At 54.4% G+C, this 16,315-nt stretch overlaps 1 protein-coding gene across 3 annotated transcripts; it reads right to left on the bottom strand.

Moving 5' to 3' along the window:
• Positions 1-7,836: 7,836 nt before the first annotated feature.
• DLK1 (delta like non-canonical Notch ligand 1) lies at positions 7,837-16,064 on the bottom strand. Of its 3 annotated transcripts, none has more exons than XM_007987863.3 (6): positions 15,812-16,064; positions 14,489-14,552; positions 13,884-14,014; positions 10,772-10,913; positions 8,538-8,817; positions 7,837-8,318 (listed from the first exon to the last, which is right to left on the bottom strand). In XM_007987863.3, exons 1-6 carry the CDS (start codon positions 15,876-15,878, stop codon positions 8,070-8,072), a joined length of 933 nt encoding a protein of 310 aa, XP_007986054.3. In that variant the 5' UTR covers positions 15,879-16,064; the 3' UTR covers positions 7,837-8,069. The 3 variants fall into 3 exon arrangements, with proteins under 3 accessions (XP_007986054.3, XP_037840439.2, XP_007986053.3); XM_037984511.2 differs by having other exon boundaries at positions 7,837-8,312; XM_007987862.3 differs by having other exon boundaries at positions 7,837-8,817.
• Positions 16,065-16,315: the final 251 nt, after the last annotated feature.

Genomic DNA, 16,315 nt, shown 5'->3' with positions numbered 1-16,315 from the left:
AAGGATGGAACCTCATTCTCCTGGGATTCTTACTGATGACCTGCAGGAAGTGATGCTGCCTGTGATGGTCTATTTCCCTGAAGCTCCCGGTGAAGCACCGTTGCTAATTCTAAGAAAATTTGGAATAAATTATGTTTAAAAATCAGAAGGCAGCATCAAGTAGTGGAGAGAGAATTGGCATGTACCCTCTGGAGGTTTGGACACAGGGCTCAGCCCTACCACTCCTAACCAGGTGAGCATGAACATGTGTTTCACTTTTCTGAGCCTCAATTTCATCATCGGGAACAGAAGACAATATTATTCACCCTGTAGGTTGTTGAATGAACTGCCTGAGATTATGCATTTGGAGTACTTGGCACAGAGCCTGACACAGTTGTGTACTGTTATTCTTAACAGCTCCACTTCTGCCCTTTCACCAACCTTACACCAGAGTTTTGCAACCTGGGCATTATTGACATTTGGGACCAAATGATTCTTTGTTGCAGAGACGTCCTGTGCTTTGTAGGCTGGTTAGCAGCATCCCTGTCCTCTATCCTTTGGATGCCACCAAGTTTTGACAATGAAAAATGTCTCCAAGGCAGGGCGTGGTGGCTCATGCCTGTAATCCCAGCACTTTGGGAGGCCAAGGCGGGCAGATCACTTGAGGTCAGGAGTTCGAGACCAGCCTGGCCAACATGGCAAAACCCTATCTCTACTAAAAATACAAAAATTAGCCGGGTGTGATGGCATGCACCTGTAATCCTAGCTACTTGAAAGGCCGAGGCAGGAGAATCACTCAAACCTAGGAGGTGGAGGTTGCAGTGAGCCGAGATCGTGCCCTGCCACTCCAGCCTGGGTGACAGAGTGAGTCTCTGACTCCGCGTCATGGAGTTTTTGACTCCATGTCAAAAAAAGGAAAAAGAAAAGAAAAATGTCCCAGACATTGCCAAATGTCTTCTGGGGGGAAAAATAGTCCTCAGTTAGGAAGCTTAGGCTGGTCATTCTTTTGGTCTCGGTTTCTGCATTTGTAAATAAGTAGCTGAAGCATCGGATCTAGATGCCTTCAAAAGCTATCATTCTTGCATTCCTTCATTTATCCCCTCATTCCTAGAAAACCAATGTTAAGTATTGACTCTGTATCAGTCCTGAGACACACAATTTTTTTTTAGCTCTCTGTTTTAATATCCGATGGTGCAAGCTGCCCCTTCATTACTTTTTTTCCTTGCCTGTTCTCGCTATCTTATTTTTTCAGATAAACTTCAGAATTCTATTGTCTAAGGACCTAATGCAAATAGATAACATTAAAATTTTATAAATTAATGTTGGGGATAATTGACAAGTTTATAATAGTAAGTTCTAATTACTCAAATCCTTATTTTTTAGCAATGAGTTGCTACTGGTATTTAGGTTTGTGTAGGTAGCATGTGTATCCTACTAACTGACTTCTCGTATTGTTCTTTCAGGTCATTCTCTTGAGGTTTTTGGTAGACAATCATCATCATCATTTAATCTCCTTTCCATGTTTTGCTTTTTCTTGTCTTATTACATGGGCTAGAAGTCCTAGAGCAACACTGATACTCATTGCTCTCCATGACTACTCCTTTGCAGGTGAGGAAGCAAATATGAAGATATTATGGGCCCAAGGGACAGAGCCAACATGTAAAGCCAGTACCCTTAACTGCTGTATAACCCATGGCCTTACTTACCTTTAGGTTTTACTGACTAATAGGACAGTAAACGTTAGTTTAAGACGGATGCTCTTCCTGACCATTAAGGAGATATATACTTTTTTCCTAGTTTGCTGGGATTTGTTTTGATTTTATCAGATTCCCTCTGGCACCTATTGCATTGGTATCATGTATTTTTTTCCTGTGACCTGTGCTCGAGTTGAAATTTGGTCAACTCCAGTGTTCGCATCTTTGTCATGGCCACGGCGCCCCAGTAACCACAGCCGGATGCACTTCTGGGTGCAGCTGAGCCACCAGCCAGTCTGAGTGAGCTGGGATCTTCATGTCTCCTCCCCAGCTGTGAGTCGGGACTGGGCCCTCTCCTTCCTGTGAACAGGATATGTGGGATTCACTGAATGAGGGTCTTGGCTGGGTGACGTGGGGAGCCAATATTTTCTTCTTCCTCAGCTGTGGGAGAGAGTCACTGAAGAAAGAAAGCCACAGGGCCTAAGACTCAAAGCCTATCACCTGCAGTGTGGATTGACAGGCACTCCCAGGCCCAGGGGCCCAGTTAGTTGAGCTCCTGCCTTAAGCTGCCCAGCTGTTAGCCTGTGTCAGGGGTCTGAATGGGTCCTGACCACGTAGGCTCCCATAGAGCCCCCCTCTCTGTCTTATCCCCAGTTTCCGCATCCCCTCCCCACTCCCTCCTTCTCAGCTCTCCTTCAGGAACCTTCCATGCACCTGCTCCAGGTGCTGCACGGGGCCTCTTCCTCTATGTGGAGTTCACTGGGGATTTTTCTGCTGCTGCTCCCTAGCCCAGGGCACTGTGCAAAGGCCCCTCACAGCAGTAATCCCTCAAACCCCAAGCTCACCCTCTGCCTCTGGACCATCCCCACCCCTGGGCTCTTCTTGGCCATTGGGCCTGTAATCAGGGTTTCTTCTCCGAAGTCCAAGCCTGGCTCCAGGGTTGTCTAGTAGAGACTCTAGGTGACCATTACTGTCCCCTCCTTCTACGACCACTCCAGGCTCAACACAACTACTGCATTTCCTAATGTTAAATTAAACCTGCTTTCCTAGAAAATGCTACACATGACCACTCATTTAAAAAAAAAAACCTGGCTGCAGGCCGGGCACGGTGGCTCACACCTGCCGTCTCAGCACTTTAGGAGGCTGAGACAGGCAGATCACCTGAGGTCAGGAGTTCGAGACCAGCTTGGGCAACATGGTGAAACCCCATCTCTACTGGAAATACAAAAATTAGTTGGGCTTGGTGGCGCCCAGCTGAGGCACAAGAATCTCTTGAACCCAGGAGGTGGAGGTTGCAGTGAGCCGATATCGCCCCACTGCACTCCAGCCTGGATGACAAAATGAGACTCTGTCTCAAAACAAAACAAAACAAACCCACAAACAAATACACAAAAAAGGTGGCTGCCTTGCTGTGCTGTTATTTCACTGGAAATTTTGTTTCTCTATTCAGGGCTGAGGACAGTGACTTCTTTTCAAGTTTTGTGACCTTTGTCAGGTTTCAGCCTGGGGGTTCTCCTAGCTCTGGAAATGAAATTGGAAGGCCTTCCTCTTTTCTTTTTGTCTGCTGTGGAACAGTTCCTCTAGCCTGACCCTTCCCCCTTCCCTCGAAGGGTCAAATGTGACCTCCAAACCAGGTTGGCCTTGCCTGCCATGGGATCTTCCCCCAGGGGATCACTCTGTTCCTGCTGGCTGCGTTGAGGAATTTGGAGGATTAATATTTTCCTAGAAAACTCACCCCTTTCATCAATGTTTCTGCATTTATTAACTCGGGAACCTTCAGTGTGGTCATGTTATTTCCCTAGAGGTTTCAGGACAGCATCCGTGTCTGGCGTTTAGCTCCTGCCTGTCCGTCTTGTGGGCTCTGCCGCATTGAGGGTGGGAGGCAGGTGTGGAGTCGGCGCCCTGGGTGGGTGAGGGTAGGTGGGTGAGATCGAGGGATATGGGGCAGGCTGCCTAAGTGGCAACTCCAGATGGCACATTATGACTCAAACAGGCTGATTTTTCTGAACCAGGAGGTGGGCCAGGAAGCCCCCACTTTGAGAAATGCAGTTAGAATGAATTTCAATGTCCAGTGTTCATCCAGGAGGGGACGAATCTTTCGGATCCCGGGATGAGACTTGGTCTTCATCAGTCCTAATTTTGGGGGCCAGGAAGTGTTTTGGGTCATACCTCCTGGTTCCTAATTCAGGGTTTTAGAGCCAGAGAGGACCTTGGGTGGGGAGACCAGAGGGACACTGAGGGGCACAGTGGGCCTGAGCCCCAGCTATGAGGGCAGAGGGCAGAGGGCAGAAGGAGATGGGGAAGAGGCAGGACCATGGCCGCTATGGTGGCCAAGGAGGGAGGCGGGTGTCAGGGGAGCCCAGGACCTGGGGTTGGAGAGCTGGAGGGGGTGGCAGCAGCCTGGCCAGGGAGAGTCTGAGAGAGGAAGGATGGGCCCTGGGGAAGTGGAGAGGGGACCCAAACCCTGGGCTGCCTCCGAGGCCACTAGGGTCAAGGAATGAGACCTGGGCTGCTCTGTCCTGGGTTCAGCTGGCCACTCTGGCTCTGGAATTCTGGGACTGGAATCCTGAGCTGAGCACACTTGCGCTGGGAGGGATGTACATGGCCTGCCTGAGGAGCCCAGGGAAGCCCGTCCAGCTGCCATGGGAAGTTTTGAAAGGCTGCAAGGCTCCCTCACTAAGTAGCACATAGACTATGTCCTAGCCCCTCTCCTGGGTGACTGCCCCTTCACTAAGCCCCGGAAGGCCCCACACCAGCGTGGGGCACTTGGACTCCCCTCTGAGTTCTGCGCTGGACCTTGGTGCATGGGGGGAACTGGCCCTGAGCATGGTCACTCTCATGCTCCCACATGGAACCCCCTCCCCGCACCTGTCACCTTCATGACCCAGCTCCCTCCAGGCCACCCACAAAGAGCCACCTCGGGAAACAGACAGGCACAAGGCCCATGTGGGCCTTGGAGGTCATCTCAGGACCCTCTGAACCGGAAACTCCCAGGTTCCAAGAGTGTGGTCTAGAAGGGGTGTGCACAGGCCTGGGCGGGCTCACCCTTTAGCCCTGAGGCCTCCTGGCCACATGAGAGGGGCTGGGTGTTAGGCCAAAGCAGAGCCCTGGAAAGCATGAACCCCTGCCCGCCCTGCCCGCCCTGCCCGGAGCCTGAGGCCCCTATGGGAGGGGACCAGCATAGCCCGGCACCCGCGAAATCAACGACACAGACACAAGACTAGCCCTTGTTGTTTATTTTTCAATAAACAAGGTTTTTTTGCATGTCTGGACCGGTAGTAAACGGGAAAGCTAAAAAGAGCGACAAGGACATTTTTTTAAACATTTTGGTGACAAAATTGACACTCCTCCTCCTCCTGTCCTAATTTGGGACCGAATTAGTGATTATGTCTTGGGTCGCTGTTTTGAGCTTTTCCGTTGGTTTCGTAAACTACATACTACACCAGACACACACAAGGTGTGGCCGGGCAGTCAAGGATCCCGACACTCTCAGCAGAAACTGGTGGCCATAGAACATGGAATGACCATTTCTGCATGACGTGAAGACCGTGGCGAGGCTGCTGATGCTGCTCCTGTGGCATGGGGCGGTAGTGCGAGTGGTGGGCACTGTGGAATTTGGGAGGGACGGCCTCATCGTGTGCTGGTAATAGATAATTTGTTGCGTGGGAAGGTGAGATGGTGACCCTTCTCCAAGGGAGGCGTCTGCTCAGGACCCTCCACTCCCACGGTATGTGACCAGCACCGCGCTGGGCTCCCTGGGGACAGCTGTGTGTCCGCCCCCCTCCAGACTGCCCCCTCGTCCTGCCTACCCCGCAGCTCCCGCACACTGCCTAGTGCTCCGCAGGTGCCTGGAAATGCTTCCTGATCAGATGAGTTGCGGACGGTGAGCAAATGAATGAATGGGGAGTTGGTCAAGGATACCTCGACCGTGGGACGTCTTTTTCTTGTTATTAGGGGAACATGGCTGTTCTCTACAGCATCAAGATCGAAAACATAGAGAATTTGATCGTCTCACCAATCTTAGAATTTTATATTTGGGGAAACTGAGGAACAGAATCGTTAGCAGACTCAGTCCAGGTCTCACGCTGAGAGAGGCCAGGCGGGGTACCAGACGCCCGCCTGACACATGCCAACAATTCTTTTTTTTTGTCTTTTAAATTTTTTTATTTCTTAAAACGAACTCAAAATGAGATGAGATGGTGACTTGAATGACTTCTTTGGGGAGGAAGACGGACTTGGGGCGGTTGTCAGAGATTGGGGCGGAGGATCCAGGGGTTTGGGGTGAGGGAAGGGAGGGGAAGGGTGGGGTTGATAGAAAGGGAGGGCTGGGGGGGATCGGAGGGGAAGGATGAGGGGTTGGGAGGGGAAGGGTGGGGGGATCGGAGGGGAAGGATGAGGGGGATCGGAGGGGAAGGGTAGGGGTGATAGGAAAGGAGGGGTGGGCTAACAGGAGGGGAAGGATGGGGGGACAGGAGCGGTGGTGGGGACGGGAGCTGGAGGGGAAGGGGAAGGGGCTTGGCAGTGATGACAGTGGTCAGGAGGTTACTGGGTTTTAGGGGTGAGGCTGGGAGGGGCCTGGTGGGGACAGAGGCGGGTAGGAGGGACTCTGCAGAGTGCAGATGACGTAGGGGGTGAGGGTAGGGTGGGGCTTGGAATCAGGATGACAAAGGACCGGGTGTGAAGAGACCAATGGCTTGGTCGGGGGGAGTGGGGTGTTGGGAGTTTGGGCAGATGCTGGTCGGGCTTTGAGTCAGGATGAGGGGGCTTGGGCGGTGGTTGGAGGACGATGAGGCGATGAGGTCGATATCGTGTCATGAAGATGACGCAGGTGACCAATGGGTGGGTGACTGTGAGTTGTGTGCGGGTGACTGATGTGACTGACTGCAGATGACGAAGGTGATGATGACAGAAATAAACACCTGGAGCAAGGTAAACACGGCAGGCAACGCTCACAAAAGCTAAGAGTCTAGATTCTTATCTAAATCATCTAAGAAGCAAAATATTCCTATCTGGTACCCAAGGGCTGTTTAGCTGTCCAACCTCAAAAGCTGAAAAGCTAAACAGAGCTCTGTCCCATTTCTTTCTATTTTTGCACAAAAAATAGATGCTCTTTGTTAAAAAAAAAAAAAGTCAAATACAAAATTCAGAAGCTGGCTAGGTCTTTTGAGATCTGAGAATTATTAACTCAGCAACACAAATGTCAACCCGTGGCTGTGTGGGCCAGGTCTTGGACCACATTTGCCACAGAACTAGTAAGCGCCCCACAAGTGACAATTTCCACTAATCCCCGTGAAAACCTTGGTGAGGGCTGTGTTGCTGCTCAGATTCTGCCAGGGGCACTTGCGGCTCAAAGTGCATTCAAGTCTCAAGGGATAGGGTAGGGGCAGGCATGGCGTTGGGGCTCTGGGTGGGCAAGGAGGGGTGAGAGAGGGCTGGCTGCCTAAGTGGCAACTCCAGATGGCACATTATGACCCAAAGGGGCTATTTTTTCCCAAATGGGAAGTGGGCCAGGAGGCTCCCCACTTTGAGAAACGCAGTTAGGATAAATTTCCACATCAAGTGTTCATCCAGGATAGGCCAAAACCTTTCGGATCCCAGGATGAGACTCAGTCTTCATCAGATCCTAATTTTTGGGGTCAGGAAGTGTTTTGGTTCGTACCCCCTCGTTCCTAATTCAGAGTTTTAGAGCCAGAGAGGACTGTGATGGTCGGTGTTCAAACCCCTCCCTTGAGAGGGGCGAGAAAGTGGGCCCAGGATTGGGATAGGGACTCGCCAAGGATCACACAGCGAGTTAGTGGCAGGGCTGGGACAGGCACCCAGCCCCCCAGCAGCCAACCTGGGGCTCTCTCTGCCTGACACACAGCCGCTGCACTCCGCTAAATCTCAAATCAATCGGAAAGATCTAAAGGTAGCGGTGTTGAGCTGGATGTGAGTGCGAGTCGGATGTGGTGTGTGAGAATTAACGAACGAAAGTAATCGTAGCCCTTTGCACAGTGGGTGGTCATGTACAGCACTCGTAACGGTTTCACGAGGACTCCGTGGCCGAGACCCCCAGGGGAGGGGCGTCAGCACTGAGCCCTGGTTCTGTTGCCTTGTTTTTTTTTGGTCTTTTTTGATATTTCATTAAGTTTAGAGTTTAGAATAACATACTTATTTCTCTTACTTGTTTAAAGATGAAATTCTTATTATTATTCTGTATCATGCATTAAGAGAGAGAAAGAGGATTGTTTTAGCATTGCGCTTGTCACACAGCAACACAAAGACAATATATGTAAGCGTAGCGTTCACCACATTTGACACAAGAAAGCGCGAACTCCAGCACAAAGATTAGGACAGACCGCATATAGTGAGCTCTGCGGAACTCCAAGAATCTAGGGGGGGCTGTGGGAGGGCTGCTTAGATCTCCTCGCTGCCGGCCTCCTTGCTGAAGGTGGTCATGTCGATCTTCTCGGGGAAGATGATGTTAACAGCCAGGTCTTCCCCGCTGTTGTACTGAAGCAGCAGGTTCTTCTTCTTCCGCAGCATGCGGTTGTAGCGCAGGTTGGACACCCAGGTCTCGCACTTGTTGAGGAAGACGATGCCCACGGTGCCCAGCACCACCAGGCTGGTGAGCACGCCCAGGATGGTGAAGCAGATGGCCTGGCCCTCGGTGAGGAGAGGGGTATTCTTGTTGAGCTCTTTCATGGACACCTTCAAGACGCGGTGCTCGGGCTGCGGTACTGGCAGCTCGTGCACCCCAGGGGTCAGGCGGTAGGTCAGCCCGTAGCCGCTGGGCAGATGGGTGACCTGCTGGGGGCTCAGCGCGCGCTTCTTGACACAGGTGAGACCTGTGAACTCGGGCTTGCACAGACACTCGTAGCTCACCTGGGTGTGCTGCAGGCAGGTGCCCCCGTTCTGGCATGGGCCGCTGGCGCAGTTGGTCACCGGGCGGCTGCAGGTCTTGTCTATGAAGCCGGCTGGGCACCGGCAGCGGAAGTCGCCCCCGATGTCGGTGCAGACGCCATCGTTCTCGCATGGGTTGGGGGTGCAGCTGTTGGCCACGATCTCGCAGAAATTGCCTGAGAAGCCAGGGGGGCACAGGCAGGAGGCATGGGAGGCCCGGCCCTCATCATCCACGCAGGTGCCTCCGTGCTGGCAGGGGGAGCTGCAACACAACAGGGACACAGTAAAGGGCCTTGGGGGCTGGGCTACGACAGCGCTGCAGGGCACGGAGTTCAGGGCAGAAGGTCTCTGGCCTAGTTAAGGGGCAGATGCTCAAAACACATCAGGTGAATGAGGGAGGGAAGGAGGGAACGCCAGCCAGGGAGGCACAGAGAGGTGCCCAGGGTCATGACCCCTGTCTGCAAGAGGCTCACCAGCAGCTCCGGGGGTGGCTGGGTGCCCACCTCACCCCCATCTCGATGCTAACCTGGGACACACCTGACCTCCCATGCCAGGATGCTCACGTCCTCTCCCACCTCTTTCTGCACCTCTCCAACCAGAGGACTGTTGGTTAGTCACTAACCAGCTGGGGAAACTGAGGCTAGAAGAGGAAAAGTCAGTGACAGCCCAGGACTGGAGCAAACCCCCCTCCCTTAGCTCCATCCCTGGGCTGCTGGGGCAGAAGAACCAAGCAAGGGGCACCCCTCACCCTATCCCGGGACCCGCTGTTGTCCTTCCTGCCTATGGCCACTGTCGCTGCCAACCCTCATTATTATTATTATCATCATCATTAGCAGAGTGGATCCACAGGCTATTGTGCAGGAAGCGCTTGGGGACTCTCAAAGAGAAAGCAATACGAGGTCTGTCTATGCTGGCACGAGCCGGTGTCTGTGCCAGGCTGTTTAATAGTGGTCCATTCACCCAAGTGCAGCTTGCAAACCAAAGCTGTTTGCTCAAAGCAGAGCGCAAGGAGCATTTAATGTAAGTGCTTTTAAACGAGCGAGCCCTTTGTCATCTGATAAATGCCAAAACTCCGGGAAAGAAGGGGCAATAAACACAAGAAATCAGCATTGCTGCTTCAGGGTGCGGGCTCCATGGGAGCCAGGCTCTGAAGGAATTTCAAGGACCTCAGGCTCTATTTTGACACACTGGTTTAAGTCCGTTAGCGAGAAAAACAAAATATTTTAAAGCTCTTGTTATCTTTTTATCCTTCTTGCTAATAAGCAGAAATGGAGCTCAGTTGTCACCGGCCCCCACTCTGACCCCGTCTGAAGACTGATCTTCGGAAGCCTCGTTAATGTCCGCTCACAGCTGTTACAGACTACCGCGGTCTCTGCCACCCCGCAATGTCGGGTCAAGATAAGCTTATTTGCATGTTAGCTTCTGTTTCTTCACAGGAAAGGGACACCCCCGTCCCCCAACTACAGGCCCAGGACTGGGTTCAAGTTTGGATTCTTATATTCGGACTCTGCCTCTGTCAAGATCTCCCTTGGCTTCAGGCTAAGCCCCATCCAACGGGGAGGAGGGATGGCTCAGGGCCGCCACAGAGATAACGGGTGGAGAGCGGCTGAGCCACTGGGAAGCATTGCTCAGGGAGGTCCAAGTGAAGACAGTGGCCATTCCGTTGCATCCACTGCCCGGGGGTCCCAAAGCCTCCCTCCCCACTGAGGAGAGCTGACAGCCGGTCCACCTCCTCTTGTGCTGGCAGAAACCCAATCGCTTCACCTCTCAGCCTGGCAACTCCCTCCACAGACATCCCAGAAAATCCAACTGCAGAGCCCACCAGTTCCCCAAAACCACCCCTGAGATACGGCAAGTGGGTTTCAAACAGCCTCAGCCCCGCGGAGCTCCAATCTCTCATTATGTTGCCTTTAGAAAATTATGCAGCTCGGAGTGTCAGTTCACCATTCCGATCGACTGTCAGTCACACGCATAAGGACGTGCGAACATCAGGGGAATGTGAAATCGCCTTTGGGATCATTTGAAAAAATTACGGCAATGACACATTCCCCCCTAAACACCCCCATCCAGGGCTGTCCCCCACGGGCTGCCAGGATGAGCGCCTACTTCATCTTTTGTCAGACGACAGGTCCAACAGGGTTAGGCTGAAAGGGTCTTTAGCAGGTGCGTGAAAAGCAGCATTCATTAGATCACACATCGTCGGGAAGGATATTTACCCATTGATCACACAGGGCCCGTCCTTTTTCTGGCAGTCCTTTCCCGAGTACCCAGGGGCACAGGAGCATTCATAGAGGCCATCGTCCAGGCTCACGCAGGTCCCGTTGTTAGCACAGGGGGTTGAGGAGCAGGCCCGAACATCTGCGGAGTGATGGAGAAGACAAGCACTTAGTTTCCTCTCCATACACAAGCGTGACGCGGACCCCGGTGGGCTTTCAAACGGCTCTGTGGCCACCAAGTGGGGTCTGGAGTAAGACGGTGTAGGGAGTTCCCTCAAAAAATCCCACGAAGTGAGTTAGCTGAGGCTCAGGAAGCTGAATGGGGTTTCCTTGTCTAAGGTCACAGATCAGAAAGTCGTGGCCACTGGTACTCAAGCCAGGACAGCTGTTCCCTTTGCCTGGCACCAGGTCACCCCAAATCCAGCAACATGTCCGTGACGTTCACTGTGGACATCACGCTCCTCCCTGCAACAGCATGCCTAGCTGAGATTCCCTAAGGCCTGTCTCCACCAGACAAGATTGCACACACCTCCAGCCTCTCCTGTTGGGGGAGGGGTCCTGGCCAGCTGGGGGATGAATACAGCCCAACCCTGAGAAAAACCACCAGCTCTTCATACTTTTCCATCAAAGAGGGGCAGTGAGGGGGATGAAGATGTAAAGACCCCCCTCAGTCAGGAATCAAGAAACCTGTTAGCCCCAGCACTACACGTGTCCCTGTGGTCACTTTCTGCACTCAGGCTCTGAACTCAAGAGGTCCCTGGTAAAAAGGCTGCATCTTTTAAAGCCAGGAAAATTAGAACTATTGAGCGCTCGCCTATCAGTGCAGGTTTCCATGAGCACTGGAATATTCCCACCATCTTTTAACACCTTCCATCAGGCACACTTCATTATTCAGGTTCAGCAAGCCAGGGACGAGCTGAACACAAGGGCCTGCGCCAGGGGCTCTCTGACGGTGGAGACCCCAGCTCCCCAGTGGGGCCAGGAAGGGACCCCTGTCCTGCCCTGTATCCAGCCTGCTGCCATGTGGCAGCAGAGTTCAGCTCCTCCCCATTCTGTGCCTCAGTTTCCCTACTTATAAAAAGAGGGTCTTTCCTTGGCCAATCTCTGAGGGACTCTTCAGCTTTGATTTTCTATAATTTGAGCTGCTGCACCTGCCGAACAGAGAGCCAGGGCCAGCGAGAGACACAGCAAGCTAAGGCAGGCTGGTGGGGGTGCGGGGAGGAAATCCCCCGTGCTGAAGTCACACACGTTCGTATTTTTTTTCCCTCTCAGAGAGATCCACACCCTTGTGGAGGGGAGACTGCAATCAATCAAGAAGGAAGAGCCTGAACGCCGCGTTGATGGACTACCCTGTGGCGTTCCACGGAAGCCCAGCTTGGTGCAAGGACACATAAAGAGGATTTATCTTTACGGGACGGCACCGGCGAGGCATCAGCACGCGGCAACTCCGCGTCAGGCTCCTAATTCTCTGCAACCGGCTCTCTTGTCACTCAGAATCTTAAATTTAAGCTAAAAAGCTGGCGACCACCCTCAGCTTGTCCCTGCAGCTCTCCCTGCTACGCCAATCCTGGATCAGCCCTCCTGAGTCTCCAACCCCAAGGCAGGGGTGAATTAAGCTGCTCTGAGGAGAAGGCTGCTTGGGGGTCTCTGCCAGGACAGCAGCTGTGGCCACGGCAGCCTCAAAGATGGACAAACAGGGGGAGGGAGGGCTGTGTCCTCTCTGGGACCCTAGACTCTCTGGCCATCCCCAAGCTGGCTGCCTTTGTCAACCTGGTGGGGAGGGGACATACCAAGGGCCCATGGGAAGGGAGGCATTTGTATGGAAAATTTCAGTAAGGCTGTACTGCATTTAGATACCAAAGAAGATGGGCTCCAGTCTAAAACCCTAACCCTGATCCCACATGGTGGCTTTGCTGGGATCCCCCAGATCCCCAAACAACTCAGAGCTGCTGCCACTGCTTCCGTGAGGGGCAGCAGAGACTGTGGCCACAGCATGAGTCAGCCACGGGGAACCTTGCACCGTATTAGGGGGGCAGGAATGAAGGACCAGAGACAATTCAGAGTGTGAGGGAGCTCAGCTTCAGAGCCACGGCTGCCCTGCCTGTATAGGGCAGGGGCCATAACAAAACGCTCTTAAGTGTTCCTTAAGGGAGGATGTTAGTTGCAATCGAAGACAAAAATGAACTCTCTTTCTGGGGCTGGGGGAAAGGGTTGTAGCTGGCTTTTCTCCCAACTTCTTTCATATCATTTAGCAGACACTTGTGTTTCTCTGGTCCTCCGTTTCCCTATCTGTACCTCTTTACTAATGTCGGGGACCGAGGGACAGAGGCCCTGAGGGCAGGCTGCGCAGCTGGGAGTTTTTTTGTGGACTTCAGTTTGCCCAGACGTTAGGGCAGGTTTTGCCAAATGAAAATGGGCTTAGACGGACATTTCGCAGCCTGAAAATGCAGTGACAGCCAACTCTCAATTGCTTAGGGTAACGGAGGCAAAGATTGCATAAATTAATGAAATCAACAGATAACACCCATCTTCACTTTAACCCTTTCTCAGCTTTTCCCAACCCCAGCCTCCCCCTATACCTGACCCGCTCAGTCCAGGCCCCCCAGCCTGTCCTTCTGGCCCTGACTCAGCACCTGCCCCTCAACCCCTGAGCAGTGCTGGCCACCCCCCATCCCATTTGTTTGTTTGCAGCCTCTTTACGGTCTTGCATGTGCTTTTCTAGGGAGTCTTAGCTCCGAGATCCCCAGAGCCCTGTCCATCTCTGGGCTTCCGTGACCTGGACAGGCGGCCTGGGGTCTGTGGTCCCACCGGCCCAGCTGTGTGTGTATTTTGTGACTCTTTATTCAACAGGAAGCTCCCCGGCCCCCACCCCATATCTTCTCTAGGTGCTGGGTGCTGATGGTGCAGAGGAGAGCAAAATACAGTCCCTACCTCTGAGGAGGCATTCGGTACCGGCAGGAAATTTATAAACAGATCGTTAGAATACAGGGCACGAGGTGTGCAGGAATGAGGAAGAGAGGGCCGCCAGCAACAGGAGACTGGGAGGAGGTGGTGGGGGCCAGGGCAGGCAGGTAAGGATGCAGGGCTGAAGCGAACAAAGGCGAGTGCCAACCTCTATCGCAGAGTTCCCCGTCCCAGCCGTCGGTGCAAATGCACTGCCAGGGTTCTTCACAGAGTCCGTGAAGGCAGCCGGGAGAGGTCATGCACTGGTCACAGAGGGGACCCTGCCAACCAGGCTGGCACCTGCAAGGGGTGGGGGAGAAAGGTGGGGACATATGAAGAGGGCAGGGGTAGAGAGGGAGCTCAGGCTACTTTCTGTGGAACCAAGGACGCTTGGGGGTCTTTGCACAGTGCCAGCCAGTGGTCCTGGGAAGGAAACATCAGTCACCTGAATGGGAAAACTGACAGAGAATGCATGCCAAGCTCAGGGGCCGACCTGGAGGGGCCCCGAGATCCCGGGGGAGTGCTGCGTTTTGCCGCAGTGGCCTGCAGAGGTCTCACCTGCCACCCCACCTCTGAGAATGCAGACAGGAGCTATGGCTGCCCTCACCCCCTGCCCTCATCTCCCCCGCTTGCCCCCACCAGTTTTCTGAAGGGGCCAGGAAGCTGTTTGCTGCAGCGCAGTGGCCAAGTCCCCTGTTTTTTCTGCCTGACTTCATGACTCCCCAGGCTTCTGCGTGGCCCCCACAAGCTGCCTCTATGGAGCCACTCTATTACCTGCAAACATTGTCATCCTCGCAGAATCCATTTTGGGGGTTGCAGGCCGGGAAACATTCAGCCCCTGAGATACAAGAAAGGTTATACAATCACCCCGCCAGGCCCCAAGCCAAGCCAAGCCTGTCTTCTCCCACACAGCCCACCACAGTCCCCGAGGGCACCAACAGCCCTCTTGGGTCCTACCAGTCTGGCACACAGTAGGCACTTCCTATCCGAGCATGGATGGGGCTCAATGCACGCAGGAGAAAAATCTCTGCCACGTTCCCAGTGATGAAATGACCACAGTACACTCCCTAGTTCTTAGGAGCATGAGAAACACCTTCTCTCCCGACCCCCAAAAGCAAATACGACACCTCAAGTCCTCCTAACAGTGGGGATGGGGACAGTGGAGGGAAATATGTTGACCCCCGGGCACGCAGCCTGACCCTGACCATCACTTTTGCAACCTGAGCTGAAAAGGGGAGCAGATTTTGAGGTGTTCAGCTCTGGGAAAGCCCAGACAGGTTCACCTGGTGGGCTCCCCAGTAAGGCGTCTGGATTCTTTTGAAGGTTCATCCCTATTAAGCTGGGCACCCAGGTCAAATCTTCCCCCTTTCCCCTACCCCAGACTCTTCGCATTAAGAAAACGATGACGACACAGGGTTTTGCTTAGCGGGCTGAGGTTGCAACACTGCTTAGAGATTCTGACACTTTAATAGGCACCTACTGTGTGCATTTACTCAACCAGCTCCACAGCTTCCTAGACAGCCCCCTCACAACTACTGGTGCAATAAGTGGGGGGGCGCTGCGGGAAGGGGGCAACTCTCTCGCTGTCAGAGACAGATGGCCGCTGCAGACAGAAGTGTCGCAGCCCCTCACCTAGAGAAACGCGCCACGCAGTAAGGGCTCAGGCTGGGCTTCTCTGGGAATTGGGGGCTAAAACGGCAAAGTCGCCCCCCACCGCCGCCCCGAGACCTGTTCCCGAACGCTCACACAGGGACACCCCAAAGTTGCACCCCAGAGTATTTTCGTAGAAGACTCCACAACAGCACCTCATTTTTCCATACCTCCTTGCTCAGCGCACCGACACCCCTCTGGCGCCACTTCTGCGGGGCGGGAAGGGGCTGGGGGTCTCACACATCCCCTGCGCCCTGGGACCCCAGGGTCGGGCCTTGGCAAGCGTGGGTGGCGGGGAGGGCGAAGCAGGCACAGCGCGGGGTTTAGGGCTAGGCGGGACGGGAGGAGTTGGGGCGCACGAGACGGGGCGTGCGGGGCACCGGGCGGCCGGCGGGGCGTCGCAGGCTTCCCCAGAGGGGGCGCGAGCCGGGCCGCCGGGGGGCTCACCATGGGTGCTGTGGCCGAAAGCCAGCAGGAGCAAGAGGACGCGCAGGAGGGCTTCGGTCGCGGTCATCTCGGGGCGGCCGGGGTCGCGGTCCCGGGAGCGGTGCGGGCGCGGGTCCGGCTCCTGGCGCCGCACTGGGCTTCTGGTTGCGGACGCGGAAGGGGGCGCGGGCGCGCAGCGAGGGGAAAGCCAGGGCTGCACCGGGCTGCGCGCTGCGCTCTCCACCGCCGCTGCCGGGGAGCTGCCGCCGCCGCCGCGCGCGCCGCCCTTTTCGTACCGCCTCCCCCCCCCGCGGCCCCCGCCCCCCGCCCCCGCCTCCGCGCACACGGGGCCGGCGCCGGCCAGTCCCGGTGACCCCCGCCCCTCACAGGGCCGCCCCCCACCACTGCAGCGTCCCGGAAGCCCGCTGGCGCACACGGGTGCACTCTTGGCTAGACGGGCACAGGTACCCCGCGAGCGTTTGGCACACGTTCCCCCCCACAGGACAGCATGCGGCCGCGCACACA

This window comes from Chlorocebus sabaeus, chromosome 24, assembly GCF_047675955.1.
Source record: "Chlorocebus sabaeus isolate Y175 chromosome 24, mChlSab1.0.hap1, whole genome shotgun sequence".
NCBI classification, from domain to species: domain Eukaryota; kingdom Metazoa; phylum Chordata; class Mammalia; order Primates; family Cercopithecidae; genus Chlorocebus; species Chlorocebus sabaeus.
This window is presented reverse-complemented; position numbering and strand designations above follow the sequence as displayed.